The 18,071-nt window shown below is 39.9% G+C and overlaps 1 protein-coding gene across 1 annotated transcript; it reads left to right on the top strand.

Annotated features, from left to right (window-relative positions):
* The first annotated feature begins 2,378 nt into the window (after window positions 1–2,378).
* On the top strand, window positions 2,379–6,423 carry LOC124941513. Its single transcript, XM_047481854.1, has 3 exons — window positions 2,379–3,486; window positions 3,679–3,717; window positions 3,800–6,423. The coding sequence occupies exons 1-3, from the start codon at window positions 2,379–2,381 to the stop codon at window positions 6,421–6,423; spliced, it is 3,771 nt and encodes a 1,256-aa protein (XP_047337810.1).
* The last annotated feature ends 11,648 nt before the right edge of the window (window positions 6,424–18,071 follow it).

The raw sequence follows: 18,071 nt of genomic DNA, 5'->3' as shown, positions 1-18,071 counted from the left end.
GAAAGGCAACAAAGATCCTTCTGGCATTATACTGGCAGAAACACTCATGGGTCTGAATAGCTCATATAGATCTCCCACCATGAGTAAGAGGGGCTCTCCCTTGATCCTATAAAAATGGCTGCTTGACAAGCTCAAGCGTCTACCGTTAGTCCTATCCGGAAATACTCTATCTCCCTTTGTTCAATACCAAAGAATGAGGGAAGCTCTCCATGAAATCCCGATACTGGATGATAATGAAACATGGGACATCCTTCCCTGGTACCCCATCAAGAAGATGACCTTCATGATGAACGACAAGGCGCTTGTCCTCCTCCTGGGCTTAGAATGGATCACCTACTACTACACCCATGAACTATTCAAACAGTTTGGATAGAGCCATGTCGAACCTGCTATTGCAACAGACAGACCTATAACCCGAAGACTCCACGCAGAGTACCTCGGTCAGTGGCACGATGCCTTCCAGCTCAATGTCATGACAAGACGAAGAAAATACCAGGATCTTATCACCAACCAGTATGAGAGAGCTCACCAAGCTAAAGCAGAGGAGAATGCTCATATCGAACCAGACTATGTCTGGACTTAAGAAGTTTCGCTTTCATCTGGGACTTTTTCCCATTTAGACTCTTTTGTAAAATATAAATAAGAGAGTCTCTCTGTAACAAACACTGCCAGTATGTTTATATACAGCTCTTTGTTTGTCTATTTGATCATGAATGAAATCCTTGCTTTCCTAAATTCATGTCTCGCATTTTTCATTTGTATTGTACTACATCTACAAAGCTTCATCTATCTCTATCTTCTTAACATTGCACCAGTCACTTTCGTGCAAGTACGGCCCCACGAAAAAGAGATCCAAGAACCGGACGTTTTGTACGCCAAGTCATGGCCGAAGGAACTCCAAAAAGCGTTAAGGACACAGTATCCCCAACTGAGTTTGCTGAGATGAAAGCTACTCTTCAGCAAGTCACTGAACAGTTGGCAATATTAACGAGCTTGATGACTAAGCCTGCCATCCCAGCCCCGGAGCAGCCATCCTCGTCACGACAGCCGCCACTGGCTACGCCTATTGCCACTCCGATCAGGATCAATCCTCAGAATCGTCGCGTGGAAGAAGCCTCTCTCTATGAAGAGCCTCCTGAAGATGATAACAGGTCAGCAAGGACTCAGCCAGAAGTTGCTGACAACCCTAATGCCCAAGAAGGGGCAAACCCTTCGATCATCCCTCCTATGGAATACGAGATCCAAATGGCTCAATTGAATGCTAACCAGGCCAAGTTCCAAGAGCAACTCAATCAATTGACCAAAGGCAGTTTGGATGAACACCATGATTGGAAAAATGCCATGAAAACTTCCGAACGAGCAATAATCCCTTTTGGGATAAAGCTACCTTCTCTATCAAAGTATGTAGGCAAGACTGACCCTGCTGCTTTCTTCCAGATATACATCATGGCCATGACACCTTTATATTTGGGAGAACCGACAGTCCTCCATCTATTTCCCCAGTATTTAGATGATGCGACCCTACGTTGGTATCACCAAAAGAAGATAGTTTATCTTCAGACTATCGATGAACTCGCGTCTGCCTTCATAGAACGTTTCAGCATGCATCTCAGCTTAGAACGGCCAGAGAAGAAGCTCAAGAATGTCAAGCAAGGCGAAAACGAAAAATTCGCGGTCTTTATCGAATAGTGGAAAGCGGTTGCTGAAGAGATTGAATCCCTGCCTAGCGAACAAAGACAAATCGACATGATTCTGGATAATGTTAACGGTCGATATTCTGTTGGATTCGCCGTAAAGACTTTCCAAAACATGAAAAAGCTCCTCAAAACAGGTAGTAACCTCGACGAAGCCTTTGATAAGGAAAGGAAAGAGGGTAAAACCATAAAGGCCTATGCTGCCCCTCCACGACCTCAGAGGAAGGACAAAACCGAAGTTCACCAGGTCACAACTGCCTGGCAGGCCCCTACTCCTCCTAAGCCTAGTCCAAGCAAACCGGTATTGGCCAAAACAAATGTCCCGACGACGCCTAAGCCGCCAATTCTGAGGGTCCCAAGACCTCCCAGAACTTTTGATGATCTAGGCATGACCTTGAGTCAAGCTTTTACCTTCCTTCATCAGAGGAACCTCATCAAGCCTTTAGCTCCTCGAGAAGGGGTAGAGTCCCTTGGTAAGTTTGAAGAGGCATGGTGCGCATATCATCAAATGAAGGGGCACTCTACTGATAATTGTAGTGCCCTTAAACATCAGTGTCAAGACCGGATTGATTAGAAAATCATTCCTAAACCCGAAATCGCGAGCAATCCGTTGCCTGATCATCAGGTCAACCTAATTTCTACAAACGAACCAGTTAACCCTCTAGAGGTTAATATGATCAACCCATGGCCCAAAAAGGAGGACCGAGAAGCTCCACATTCGCCGGTAATACCTCGAAATTGGTGGATAACGCTCCCAAAATAGTACAACGAGAAGTTTTACCAACCTGGAGCGGAACCGACTTCCAGCCTAGTTTCATGAAAACAACCCCTGCAGTCAATCTTCCCGGCCCATCTAACGATCCAAGAAGGGAAAACGAGCCTAGAGCTTTAAATCCTGGTGATAGTCTTCTTGCTCAGCTCAAGAAGACTAATGCCAACATTTCCATCTGGGAAATCCTTATGTATTCTATCGAACACAGGCAAGCTGTTCTAAATGAGCTAAGCCAGGCCAGTATACCAGCCAACACGACTCCAGAAGAGTTGGTTGGTATCATCTCATCAACTCCTCGGATCAACATGATAGGGTTCGAGGACAAAGACCTACCTGCTCCCGATGAACCCCATGTTAAAGCTCTTTATATTTCTGTAAAAATGGTTGATAAAGTCATTCATATGACTCTAATCGACAATGGTTCAGCATTGAACATATGTCCCTGGAAGACTCTCCAAGAGCTCGACATTTCTGCTGATAAAGTCCTCCCCTCAGACCTGTGCGTCAGTGGCTTTGACAATTCTCGTCGAGAGATTATGGGCAGCTACCTAACAACGATCTACGTAGCTAATGTACATTTTGAGGTAGAATTCTGCGTAATCAACATGCGACCATCGTACAACCTAATCTTGGGACGACCCTGGTTGCATCAGGCTAAGGCTCTTGCCTCCACCCTGCATCAGAAAATTCGTTTCATGGCTAACGGAAAACTCGTCACCATAGAAGGTGAGAAATACGTCACAGCCATCATCGGTTCAACTCATTCCACTAACCCAGAGATTGAGTTAAGTGGATTCGACATCTGTCCTATATTTAGGCAAGGTCAAGACTCATCTTCCACTCCTGACTTCACTCCCTACAGCGCAATCTCCATGCGTCTCATGCAGAAAATGGGATATTTCCCAGGAATGGGTCTAGGGCCGAATGCTACCGGCATGACTTCCTTCCCCTGGTCTTACTACGACTCAGACAACTTTGGCATCGGTTATACTCCGACAGAGGGCGAGGAATCCAGGAAAGGTAAAATCTCTAAACAATTTATACTTATTCCTCCAACCCTAAATTGACAGTTTGTGCGAGAAGGAAAAACCACATTGTGTTTCGAGTTCCCCGAACCTTTCTTCAACCAAGTTTTACAAACTCGCTCTCTCTAGGTTTCGAAACCTTTCTAGATTGTTCTTTTAATCCTAATTCAACTCTTAATATGATTAGGAAAAGGACTGCTTATTGGCATGAAACCTGGAAAAGCTTGTTAGAGATCTTTCTCTAACGGACGAGGACGCGGTTGTTGATGAAGACTCTTGTAAGATAAACTCCACAAACCTTCTGCCAGTTGATAAAGCTCCTGTAATCAACCTGAGTGTTGATAGCAACATCACACCCCTTTTGGATTATGAAATAGTGTCTGATGTTGTAATAAATAAAGAAGTTTGTAATGACAATCCTGATGAGTTGTCATCTTCTATTTGTAATAAAGCATCCAATAAAACGCCAGAGTACAGTTTCGAATATATGTCAGATAATGATGATGTTTCATTCAACTCTGAATTTAATTTCGAAATGAAAAACTTCTTAGAACACGAGGACGAGATCGTTTCCGCAGCCGAGACAACAATCGAAGTAAACCTCAATACTCAAGACGATCCTCAAATTGTGTTGATTGGACAGAGCCTGAGTGATGACGAGCGTCATGAGATGATCGAATTACTAAAGACCAACAAAGACGTGTTTGCTTGGTCTTACAAGGATATGCCTGGAGTGGATCCTGCAATCGTTCGACATCAAATTCCCCTTTATCCAGAGGCAAAACCCGTTAAACAAAGGTTAAGACGAATGAAAACTGAGGTTGTCGCCAAGGTTAAAGAAGAGGTCCAGAAACAGTTGGAAGCAAAATTCCTCGAAACTGTAGACTACCCCGTATGGATAGCCAATGTGGTTCCCGTCTTGAAGAAGGACGGAAGGATGCGCGTGTGTGTAGACTACCGCGATTTGAACAAGGCTAGTCCTAAGGATAGCTTTCATTTGCCCCACATTGACATTCTGGTCGATCATGCTGCCGGCAATCAACTCTTGTCTTTCATGGATGGATTCTCAGGATATAACCAAATTCAGATTGCGGAAGAAGACAAAGAAAAGATTACCTTTATCACGGAGGTAGGCACGTTCTGTTTCAGGGTCATGCCTTTCGGTCTCAAAAACGCTGGAGCTACCTATCAACGAGCAGTAACGATGATCTTACACGACATGATCCATAAAGAGGTAGAAGTCTACATAGACGACATGATCGTAAAGTCTAAGGATCGACGGGGTCATATTCCCAACTTAGACAAATTCTTGCAAAGAATTCGAAAGTATCGGCTTCGACTGAACCCGAAGAAGTGTGCTTTCGGAGTCACTGCCGGTAAGATGCTAGGATTTCTCATCACCCAACGTGGAATAGAAATCGATCCCTCCAAAATCGAGGCCATTACGGCTATGCCTGTACCTCGGAATGAGCGAGAAGTCCGAGGCTTCCTCGGAAAAATCCAGTTCATCAGTCGTTTCATCAGCAAACTAACTCTTACTTGTGATCCTCTTTTTAAGCTACTGAAAAAAGATCAGAAATTCCAATGGGATGACACTTGTCAACAAGCTTTTGAAAAAATCAAAGACTATCTAAAGTCACCACCGGTCCTTATGCCTCCAAGGCCCGGTATCCCTTTAATTCTCCATCTCACAGTGACAAACTCGGCTATGGGTAGCTTGTTGGCTCAAGAAAACGAGGATAAGGTCGAGATTGTCGTCTACTACTTAAGCAAGAGAATGACATGGTACGAATTGAACTATTCAACACCCGAGAAAGTGTGTTGGGAACTCGCATGGGTCACCAAAAGACTAAGACATTATATGCAAACCCACCCCATCAAGTTAGTGTCTAGGCTTGACCCAATCCATTATCTATTTCAACGTACGTTGTTGTCGCCTAGATTCTCTAAATGGATGATGATGATCTCCGAATACGACATCACGTATACGGCTCAAAAATCTGTTAAGGGAAGTGCTATTGCGGACTTCCTAGCAGATCAACCTATCATAGTCGAGCCTTCTTTCGAACTCGACTTTCCTGATGACTCCATAATGTCTATAACTTCAGACACATGGAAGTTAATGTTTGATGGAGCCTCCTCCAAACATGGTTACGGAATTGGAATTCTCTTAATAGATCCCAAGGGAACCTACAATCCCGTCTCTATTAAGTTAGAGTATTCTGTAACCAACAATGAGGCTGAGTACGAAGCATGTCTCTCAGGTCTCAAAATCGCATACGAAAGAGGAGCAACTAAATTAGACGTAATCGGCGACTCTAATCTGGTTATATCCCAAGTTAATGGAACATGGAAAGTACGAGGAGAAAATCTCAAACCTTATCACACTTGCCTACTCCATTTTATCGACAAGTTCGATCATGTGTCTTTTGTACACACCCCAAGAAGCCAAAATCGCTTTGCCGATGCTTTGGCCACGCTAGCATCTATGACCCAAATTCCTGTTGGAATTAAGGTCAAACCTCTAAAGATCCGTCAGAAACGAAAATCCGATTTCGAAGTTGGAGTGGTAGCCTCCGTTCAAGTGCCCACTAAACCATGGTTCGATATCCTTCAAAACTACATTGTGTATGGAGAATATCCGTCCCACTTCCGAGCTAAGGAACGAAGAGCCCTGCGCCAGTATTCCACCAACTATGCTTGGATAGCTAATAAGCTATACATACGATCTTTTGATGGTCAAAACATGCTTTGCGTCAATGGTCCCGAGGCACGAAGGATCATAGAAGAAGTACATGCAGGTGTGTGTGGTTCACACATGAATGGACTCGCCCTTGCTAAGAAAATACTCCATCTCGGATACTATTGGCAAAACATTGAGCAAGAATGTCAGCTATGTGAAAAGTTTTCACCAATGCCAAATCTATGCTAATTTAAAGCATACTCTAACATCTTTGCTATACTGCATGACATCACCATGGCCCTTTTCGACATGGGGCATTGATGTCATTGGAAAAATCTATCCCCATGCTTCCAATGGACATGAGTTCATACTCGTAGCCATCGACTATTTCTCTAAATGGGTCGAGGCATCGTCTTATAAGATCCTTAAGTCTACTCAGGTAGCAAAATTCATCCGTGTTAATATCATAGCTAGATACGGAGTACCTCATGCTATTGTCTCGGATAATGGAAGACACTTCCAAGGAAAGGTTTTATCCCTTCTTAAAGAATTCAAGATCGAACATCACAAATCTTCACCCTATCGACCCCAAACCAATGGCGCGGTCGAAGCGACAAACAAGAATGTGATTAGGATCATCAAGAAGATGACCAACACATATAAGGATTGGCATGAAAAGCTGCCATTCGCCTTATGGGGATATCGTACGACTGCTCGAGCATCGACAGACGAGACTCCCTATTCTCTAGTTTACGGCATGGATGCCGTACAACCCATCGAGATTGAAATCCCCACACTGAGAATCCTATTGGAATCTCACGTTGTTGAAGAAGATTGGGTAAAAGCTCGATACGACCAGTTGACATTGATGGAAGACCATAGGTTGGATGCGTTATGCAAAACCCAGGCTTACCAGAAACGAATGGCCGATACCTTTAATAGAAAGGTCAAACCCAGAAGCCTAAAAGAAGGTGACCTAGTGCTCAAAGTAACCCGTGAACTGTTAGACCCTAGGGGCAAGTTCCGACCACGATGGGAAGGTCCCTTCCTCATCAAGAAAATCCTCTCTGGAGGTGCGGTTCGCCTTTCAACAGTTGAAGGCGAAGAATTTGTTGCTCCTAGCAATCTAGATGCCCTAAAATGATATTATGTCTAATATCGTTTCGCGCCACGGCTCTAATCTAGCCTTAGCAGGATTACAACGGCTCTGATCTAGCCTTAGCAGGATCACGACGGCTCTCGATCCAGCCTTACCAGGATTAAGTCCTCTTAGACCAACCAACCTCTAGTGGTGTATGTCTATGCCATAACTACCATCAGTTAGTCTCCAGCTAAGAGTGGACTAATTGACCTCTAGTCTTGTCCTCTAAAGGACTAATCGAAGCTCTAGTCTTGTTAGACATTTCCCCAACAGTTAGTCCCCAACTGAGAGTGGACTAATCAACCACTAGTATTGTATTACTACGTTGGAAATCCCCAGCTAGTCCTCAACTTGGAGTGAACTAGTCGACCTCTAGTTTTGTACAACTATGTCATCATCAACAGTGGGAGAACTACGTGAGACCTGATTCTTCCAAAGAAAATAAAAGAATATATCAAGAACAAATGGAAGATACGTAGGCAACCTTTGTACAGGTCTGGTCTCAATGAGCTCAGTAAGCTCTAGAAGCTCAGTAAGCTCAAGATGCTCAAACTCAAAATAAATGAACTATTTCTAGTTCTATCCCCACAGGGTCTGAGGACAGTGGGAACCCTGGTTCTTTCCACCAACTAGTGATAAGGATTTTAGGAAACAAGTAAGGGCGAAAGTCAAGGGCATTTCCTTTAAACAAACTATGATTGATCTCCCGAATCAAAACCCCGAGTTTCCAGAAAACTTCTATCGATGGATATCCTTAATAAGCTTGTTTTCGTGTTATGCGATTATCTAGAAAACTAACCCTCAAGGGAAGGCTTTTGAAAAAGAAATGGAATAAAACCCCAAAAGCCAAGCCAAAGCCGCAATTTGAGAAAGGACGTCTCATTCCCCTTTGTATAAAAGAACAGAGAGAACTAGACTCAAGGCTCCAAAAAATATATATCTACAAAAAAATCCCCTGCAGATTAGGGTAAAGTCATTGTTCATACTCACTCGGGCGGCTGTCCCGATGACTATCGCAAGAGTAGAACGTGTCGATACCCACAAAGACCAAAAAAATAGAAAACACTCCCGTGTAGGTTGAGGTGTTGAAATCACCGTTTATGCTCACTCGGGCGGCTGTCCCGATGTCTATCGCAAGAGCAAAACGTATCGATTCCACCAGATACACCCCGGTAGTTAAAAACAAAAAGAAGAGAAAAATTCCCCAACCAGAAAGTTGAAACTCTCTCTATGATGATACACGGAATAATCGAACTTTCGAAGAATTGCGACCCACGGCAAAAGCAAACAAAAATATAACTGAACATGATTCTCATGGTTACCTTCCCCGCAAGTTAATATCTTGGATAATCGTCTGCACGAGAGCGAATTTATCATCCATATCTTAATATAGGAGAATAAGGAGCTCGAGACCTTTTAGAAACGAGACAATCTCTTTCAACACAGGAATGCTCATGTCTTAGCCCCGACCACGTTTCGAATCCAAGTCACCCTATAACGTAGATAAGACCAGGGTTTCTTCTGCTTTCAAACCTTGTCCGAGACATAATTAAGAATAGTTTGTTCCCCCAACAACCTTTATTAAAGCTCTCCACCTTATAGAGTGATAAAACAACTGGTCAATGTGTCAACTAGGTTATGAAGAACACTTTATAAATCCAAAGGAAAAAAGTTCATGTTAAACCATTCCCTTAACTCCCCAAAGGGTCGACAATTTCACCTAGCTGTGAAGGACCCTTCGCAAGGCCAATGAAAAAACTCTATGGGAAGCTCCCCGAGTGTTAAATCCCCACAGAATCAACGGTTTTAATCCAGTTGAGAAGGACACTTTGTTAGGCCCAAGAAAGATAAGTTGACGATTATGACAACTCCTCTCGTAAGCAATCCCCAGAGGAAGCAAAAGGTTCAATTAAATGTGAAGGTCACTTCGTACAAGACTTATCTAAAGCCCTAGTTAATAGTCACATAAGATCATTGTCGTGATTCTTAAAACCCTATTCCAATAGGAATCTATATAGGTTATTGTCATAACCTATCCCCAATAGATTGGTGTCCACATATGGGTTATTGTTATAACCCATCCCCAACAAGTTGGAGACCATCAGGGTTATGGTTCTAACCCATTCCCCTCGGAGCGAATGTGATCGCGTATCCCCGACAAGAGTAAGCCCTATCTCTTGATAGGTATCTGTATCGGTCATTTCCATGACCACTCCCACTAGAGTGATTGTTGTCATTCATCGTGTCTATAGGTTATTGTTATAACTTATATCCTCGACACGATAGTAATCATACCCATAAAGTGATGGTTGCTATAGTCCCCACGACAGCGTGATTGTTATCACCACCCAACGTGATTGTTGTCACGTCACCTAGAAGGTCTTCCTTCATCCTCAACGGAGAATTCTCTTCATTCCCCATAAAGGTCCTAGTTGTGGATATCATCTCTTATAGTATGTCCTATCGTATTACAGGCATCCTCGAGAGTCATTGTAATGACTACTCTCTAGTAGTGGATTCCATTTGTTGATGGACGCGGTATGATTGTTATCATTATCCCCGAGAGTTGTACCTCTATCCTCGTGGGATTGTATTCCCAAGAAAGCATTCGTCATGAGAGTCATACCTCCCGATAGGTAGTCTTGCTGACAGGAGACTCCTCCCCACAAAGAGTTTTTTTAAATCCTCAGGTGAGTCCTATTTGTTGATAGGCATCATTAGTTATTGTTATGACATGATTATTATAGTAATCCATCCCCATTTGGAGTCCCGTTTACTCCCCAACAGGATAAGACTATTGTCGTAGCCTATCCTATACAAGATTTAGTAAATAAGAGAATGAGACATTGTCATGACTCGTCCTCACAACACCTTGTCATCTTCCCGGTGCATGATAAGACTATTGTGATAGTCTATCCCCGATAGAAGACTACAAGCGAAGGAAGATCACATACTCTCCCCAACCATGAGTCATTGTGATGACTCCCCACCAGCAGCCACTACTATCCAGGTTTTATCCTTCTACCTCACTTTAGGTTAGGGTGCAAATTTTTATGATCAAACCTCGAACCCACGTTTTCCAAAAACTAAAACTGTTTTATTCAAAACTCGGTTCGAGAGGGGCATTCTGTAAGCATGAAAATTTGACTTACCATATTTGCAAAATAATATTATTATGTTTAATAATATTAAAATAATTTTTATATTCAAAATAACTTGAAAGAAGGAATTAAAACCTAATTAAGGATTAATTAGTGTGATAATTAAACTTTAATTAAGGAAACTTTCCAAAATTCCAAAAATAATTTGAGGATAAAATATTTGTATATATTTTGCCCAAATTAGACCAAGGAAGGGATTAAAAATATTTAATTAGGATTTATTCATGATTTATGTTTAATTCATGACTTAAACCAATTAAATAAAATACCCCAAAATTCCCAAAAATTCTGAAAAAAATAAAATATGATCATAATTGTTATTATGATTCTAGAAATATTTTTTGTGAATTTTTTGGCGAAAAAATAGATTTAAAAGGAATTAAATTCGAATTTTAATAACCTTTTAAATAAAATATAAAATTGCATAATCCTGTGTGGCTGATTTAATGTTTAAACTTTGCAGCAGGATCCTGGACCATCAGATTAGTGCCCAGATCTCATCCGACAGCCCAGAGCGCCAGAAATACAGCTGTAGCGGAACCATGCGCGCGCGCCCACACCGGATCAACTAACGGGACAGACTAACCCCATTAGTCAACCAGGCTGACCGCTGACGGAACCAGACGGAACTCAGCGTTCCGTTACTCAAAACGATGTCGTTTTGTTCATCTTCTTCGTTGGGATGCAGGGTCGCCGGATTCGCGATCATCGCCGGCGTCAAAACTTCCAGAAGCTCTAACTTCGGCTACAGGCGATCAAATCCATTGATTTTTTCGCCCACGTGATCCCCTCGTCAGCGCCTACGTTTCCCCCTTATCTAGAAGCCTTATCTTCCCCGGGATAAGGCTGCCACGAATTAGGGATAAGAACGCCAACGATCAAAGAAAACTCAAATTGGCTTTCAACAGCCGACCTTCGAGCACTATAAATACTCCCCTACCCCTATACTACCAATTCATCAAACAATAACCAGGAATTACACATCAATTCAATCCGATTGAAGACCTGCAAAATCCGGCGAAGAACAGTTTTTTTCAAAACTTTCTCCAGCGAGCCAAGCTTCGATCCAGGCTTCTGGATCACTTCCAGCAACTCCCAGGAATGTTTTCCAGCTGTTGGTATGAATCCAGAAGCTTTGAATATTGATTTGTAATTGAAAATTTTGAATTTCTTCAAAATTTCTTGTTTGATCACTTTGGTCGTGTTCTTATGCTTGATTGTATGATTTCTTTGTACAGAATCATTATATATATCATGTGTAAGCTTTTTGTTGAAAAAAAACCGATCAAATCAACCTAGAACAGAATTTTGCAAAAATCAGTTTGAAAATTTGATTTTTTTTGAAATGTTGTGTTCTTGGTTTAAATTTGGATTTGTTGATCCAGATTGTTGTTATATATGTTTATAAACATGTTTGAATCATTTCCAAACAACTGTAATCAAGTTTTGATCATGTTTGATCAAAATTGAAATTTGAGAAAAAAGCTTGAAATTTTGAATTTCAAAACTTTGTGTTCTTGCTTTTAATCTTATTTTGTTGGTTCAATTAGTTATATTACATGTTTGTATACATGATTAGATGATTTATAAGTAACTGTAATCATGTTTTGATCATGTTTGATCAAATTGAAATTTTGGAAAAAAAGGTTAAAAATCTGGATTTTTGAAATTTCATGTTCTTGCTTTTAAGTTGGATTTGTTGATTCAATTAGTAGCTATACATGATTCCTAACATGTAGGGATGAATTCCAAGTAACTGTTTCACCCTTTTGATCATGTTTGATCAAATTTGGTTTTTGAAAAAAGTTAGATTTTGATTCAATCTTCAAAAACCATTTTAATGATGTAATTATGTTCTTGTTTTGGTATGGATTAACTATATTCATCATTTCAAAGCTAATGAAACAAAAATCAGGCCTTGAAATGGCCTAATTTAAAAGATCCCAAAATTTGACCTAGAAATGGTGTTTTAAAATTGATTTTCTTATGATCTTCAAAATCGTGATTTATGTTAGGGATTTTATTCTTCATGATCATATGAACCTACTGCAACTTACGGATTGTGATTTGGACATCCCAATCAAAAGTTATGGCCTTCTGAAGTTTCGGACCAAAACAAGAACACTAGGCCGTGAAATTTTGCCTTCGGGCCGAGAAAAACAGGCCAGGACCGAGCCGCGCGACCGAGGAAACCGCTCAGGACCGCCGACCGAGAAGGTTGTCTTAGGGCCGACAAAACTAGCATAGACCTAATTAACCTAGGACAAACCTTGCCACTTGACCTAGGATTGACCTTGACACCTAACCTAGGACTAACAACTAAACCTAGCCTCATCTTAGCCTAGGCCAAACCCTAGCCCTAGCCTAGTATCAAACCCCCACTTAACCTAAGACCGTTATAGCCCTAGGCCTAAGTCCGAACCCTTACTCAAAATTGAACCTCTTCAACCTTACTAAGCCAAAATTGACCAGATCGGACTCGAACCTAGGGTTTAATCCTTAGGCCCGTTTGGTTCCAATTTTTAAAAATCCAAAACTATTTTGGAACCAAACCCCCATTTTCTAAAAAATGGTATTTTCAAGGTCATAAAGTAACTCTCAAAATTCTCTGGGATGTTTCCCAAAGCAATTTTCTTTTGCTAGGTCTTGTTTGGTTATACACTCTAACATCTTTTTCTGATATTTTCAGGTTTTGTTAAATCTGAAACCCAACGCAACAGGTACACACCTCCTTTAAATAATTTTGTACAATTATTTAAAGTTTATCCTCATTTAGGACCCCTGGACTACTAATTAAAGATAAGAATGTTATAATTAGATTTATAGAAGACAGACTTTGTCTATTTTAGAAGGATTTTGAAAACCGTCCTTAGGCGGGCGCAAAGGACATAGCGCGAAAGCCCTTTCCCGAGCGTAAACAGACAACGAACCACTTTTTTAGAAACTCTGGTATAAATACGTTTGTACACGTATCATTTTATTGATTTTCATAAAATCTCTTGGCGACTCTGATTTTCAAATGAATAATCTTTAAATTGATTATGTTTAATTGATTTAAATCGGGTCAGGTTAAATTGTTATTCAGCCTCCTAGATTATTAATGTTTGAACAAAAGATTAATTATTTTACATAATTAATTTATTACTGCTCCAGGTATTCTCAAAATCTTTTAAAAATTAAATGTTTCATTTTAAAAGATGCCTGGTACGCAAACCAAGGTTGAAATCATTGAACCTCGAGTTGCCTCGCGGTAGTCCTTCCATATTGCCACGTGTTTCACAAACATGTGATAAGCTATGGAACGGGACATAGACCGGGGGGGATAAAACAGTGTTACAAGGACTATCGGTCATTAACTGAGATTACCGGTCTAGGTGTATAAATCCATTGGTACTAGGTTAGCCCTAGACTAAGTTCATCGATTTGGGTATATAAACCCGTCGATTATGGGTTAACCCTAGGTTAAGTTCATCGGTATGGGTGTATAAACTCATCGGTCCTTATTAATTCTAGGCTAATTTCATCAGTCCTAGGTTCGGGGATCCTCAGTCCTAGGTTGAACCTCTCGGTCCTGAATTAAAATCCTCGGCCGGATCTCTTGATCATAGGTCAAGAACATCGGTCGAACATCTCGATCCTAGGTTCGAATTTCTCGGTCCTAAGTTTTGGTCCTAGGCTAACAAGCCTCGGTCTTCACACAAAAAGTGCAATTTTGTAAATTTGTTTTTTTAGCTTAGATTCTTTGATCCAAGGGTTTTGGTAACTTCACAAATCTCTTATGAACACAAATCTGGATGATGATCCAATCGTACAAAACAATTTGTGATCAAAATTTCAATTTTTGATTTAAAGTTGTTTTGAGGAGAAATGAGCTATCAAATAGCTTCTTTATATATCATATACTTTTTTGGGGGAATTAAAGGAGAACTAGCTGACACCCCACCGTCATGGTTCCTCGCTTAAACTCAAAGCGCTTTCAAATGGAATCGAACTCGTGACCTTTTGGTCTCTTAAGACGACTCTTACCACTAGGCTACCTTGGTAGGGTATATTTTGAAAATTTTGATTTTGTCAAACATAATCCAAACAGTTACCCAGCATTATTACAATCGTGTTGGATGCTCTATGAGTTGTGATTCAAGAGAATTAGCTCAAGAACATCAAATAAATTTTTTGATTTTTAAAATTTAAATTTTTGTTTTTCTGGTTTAGGTTAATTGAATGTCTATATCCTATCCAAAAAGTTCATAAATGATCATATACAAGCTTATGCAATTTGAAATATAAAAATTTAAAATTCAAATTGTAAATATGAATTAGAGGGTGATTGGAACCCTACCAAGGATTGAAGAACACTCCTTGATTCTTATGAAAGTTTTAGGAATGCTCAGATTCAAGTTTTAAGGCTTTAAATGGATTTTTGAAAAATCTAGAAGCTTTGAGCTTCAATGGTGATTTGAAGGTATAAATTGGATTTCTTAGCTTCAGAATGACTCAGAGGATGTATTTTTAGCATCCCTAAGTTAGTGGAGGCTTAAAGTGGATCGAATCAGCCAAAAATCATTAATGACATTTTGATTGTTCTTGATCCCACTTGGAGATATAGGGATGACTCACCCCTATGAAGTAGTAGAAATGATCACTGAAATATGGTGATCATTTTAGCTTTTGAATCAGACGGAAATGTGGGCTATCGGCTGAGTTCCAAGTAGGAAAAATCAAAGACGGATCTTCATCCTTATCTTCGCGGTGTCGCGATGAGGAAGACGATCGGAGGCCAAAACGACATTGTTTTGCGCACATTTGGTTTTTCGTCAACGATCGTCAAGCATCGTTGCGTCTAGGCATTCCGTTACCGATCTAGCTAATAGGTGTTAGTCGATCTGGTGCCTCGCGAGCGCGTGCTCCTTCTATTACAACGAGCTACGTGGGCACGCCTGGAGCGTCAAATGAAGACCCGATGCTCATCCGATGACTTCAGTTGCGGTTGTAACTTTATCTTCCAATTTCGGCTACACCCGATTATAAATTTTATTTTTTATTTTAAACCTTAAGGGATTGTTTGAAATTATTTTTTTTTCAACCTTTTTTGGTTTTAATTTTGATCATTTTTAAATACACAAAATATTAAAATAAATATGGCAAATATTTTACCAATATTTTTTTGTTTGTATATTTTAAGGTTAAATAAATAATTTTGGAGGATGAAATGGATACCTCATTTCATCTTAAATTATTTATTTTAATCCCTGATTTTTTCTAAAATTATTTTAAAAGATAAATGAGTACAACATTTACCCTAAATAATTTTATTTTTATTATTTTGACCATTTTTCTTAATTAAATAGCCTTTAATTATCACGATAATTAGTCTAATTAATTGTTTTTAATTGGATTTTGTCCATTTGATTAACTATTTAGATTTTATTTATTCAAAAATAAATCAAAATAAATTTTTTAATTTTATAAATTGGTGTGTAGATTTTTAGTGATTACAGTTTTGACCAATTCAAGAACTTGAAATTTTCAAATTTTATGAAAATTTTGATTTTGATCAAACATGACCGGGATAGATCAAACATGATCCAAATAGGTTCCCAACATCATTAGAAACATGTTGGGAAGTTTTATGGGTTGTTGATAGATCAAAAACAAAAAACCCGACTTTGAATTTTTTAATTTTTAATTTGGGGTTTCTATTTAGATCGATTAATCGGGTTTGGCTTCAACAGAAAGCTTGTAAATGATTATATAATCGTTTTCCAATCAAAAAATTCAACATCCAGACATTATGCAAACTTATTTATTATTGTTTTTTAAAATGATTCATTTAATAAAAAAAACGTTTAAGCACAACAATACATTATACAAACTTATAACAACTTAAATATAAAAATTTCAATTTCAAACTGAAAGGTTGAATTAAAGGATGGTTGGAAATTTACCAAGGATTGAAAAATACTCCTTAGACCTTAGGGAATCTTTAGGGATGTCTGGATCCAAACCTTAGGGCCTTATACAGAATTTCTGAAATTCGAGAAAGCTTTAAGCTTTAATGACAGATTTATGAAAATAATGGCGGAGTTTTTTTTTGGGAAAAACGACTTAGCGTCATTTCATTAAAAATTCCCAAAACGAGAAAAAAACCGCGAGTTTAAGAGATCATTCTAGACAGACCTAGAATGATTTTGAAGTCGTAACATTCTGAATAAAAGCTAAAAAGTTAAAAACGTAAATGAATTATCTGTTTACATTGCTTTCAATTCTAGTGAGTTTAAGAAACGGTAAATTCCAGTTCTTGCAGATATTCCAGTTCTGCTCCGTGCTTGGAATTCTTCTCCACGTTCCCGCGAGGGCACTGCAATCCGATACAATATCTTTCCATAACTCGTCAATGCTCCTGCGGGTTCTGTCATATACACTTGCATTCCGTTCTTGTCAAATGTTATACACCACTACTTTAAAGCCGCACTTGAACACGCTTGTTGCAAATCTATTTCTCTTGGCTTTGAGTAGTGCTGCTTCTTTGATTTCATTTCATTCGCTCGGGAAACTGATCAGCTCTAGGCTTTTATAGAATCTGTCCCAAAGTTCTGAAGTAATACAACAGCTCCCGAATAGGTGATCTATGGTTTCTTCATTTCCTATGCATAGAAGACAGCTCGCGTCCGGGATGCTCATATATTTACTGATACGATCACAAGTGTTAAGTCTTTCCCAGAAGGCGAACCATAGAATGAACTAGTGTCAAGGGATAATCTTCGTTGACTATACAAGAGGAGCCCATTCTACTTTCTACGCTTTTTCCCGGATTACCTCCCATATTTTCTTCAATACCAACTTCCCATTGTCCTCAGCTTTTCATTCATGAATATCCGGTCTGTCGTGTAGTTGTATGTTACTTATATGATCAAGTATCCTCTTTCCTTCTGGAATTCTTCTCAAGAGCAAGTTCCAATTCCCGTCTTTGATGTCTCTGATTTTCGCTTTTGCGTAATCCCTTCTGATACGAGTATTTTGAAACTCCTCCTTGTCAATGATAGGCTGATTTTCAAACCAAGGGTTGTACCAGAATAAAGTGCATTTCCCGTCCCCTAGTCGGATGTCATAAAGATCTGCAATATCGCTTCTTAGTTTAAGAATCTTTTTCAGAGACCAGCTCATACCTTCGTGAATTTTGCAGGTCCAGATGCTGGTTTCGTGTTTCATAAACCTCGTATGCACCCATTTGATTCATAGTGACTCCTGATTGCGCTCCAAAACCCACAGATGCTTAAAGGTTAGAGCCTTGTTCCACTCGATACAGTTTTTCAAGTCGATGCCTCCCTCGTCCTTCGGTTTGCAAAGAGCGGTCCATTTGACTTTCTTTCCTCCTCTTCCACTACTACCTCAAATAAAGTTTCTCATCAGCGTGTCGAGTTCCTTCATTACCTTCTTCGGAATGACCATTTGCTGCGCCCAATAGACAACTATGCTCATAACCACAGTTTTGATAAGTTCGATCCTCCCTGCATAAGAAAGTTTTTTCGCTGCCCAGCCAGATATCATGTTTTTTACCTTTTCAATCAGCGGATTGTAGTGTGAGATCTCGATAT

This window comes from Impatiens glandulifera, chromosome 6, assembly GCF_907164915.1.
Source record: "Impatiens glandulifera chromosome 6, dImpGla2.1, whole genome shotgun sequence".
In the NCBI taxonomy this organism is placed as follows: Eukaryota; Viridiplantae; Streptophyta; class Magnoliopsida; order Ericales; family Balsaminaceae; genus Impatiens; species Impatiens glandulifera.
The sequence above is the reverse complement of the archived record's forward strand: the minus strand, read 5'-3'. Positions and strand labels throughout refer to the sequence as shown.

Excerpts from the sequence above, each read along its gene's own strand:
- LOC124941513 (XM_047481854.1), top strand. The coding sequence starts at position 2,379 with ATGGCCCAAAAAGGAGGACCGAGAAGCTCCACATTCGCCGGTAATACC. Across the intron at positions 3,487-3,678 it reads GGGCGAGGAATCCAGGAAAG|GAAAAGGACTGCTTATTGGC; the intron begins GTAAAATCTCTA and ends TAATATGATTAG. Across the intron at positions 3,718-3,799 it reads CATGAAACCTGGAAAAGCTT|TTGATAAAGCTCCTGTAATC; the intron begins GTTAGAGATCTT and ends ACCTTCTGCCAG.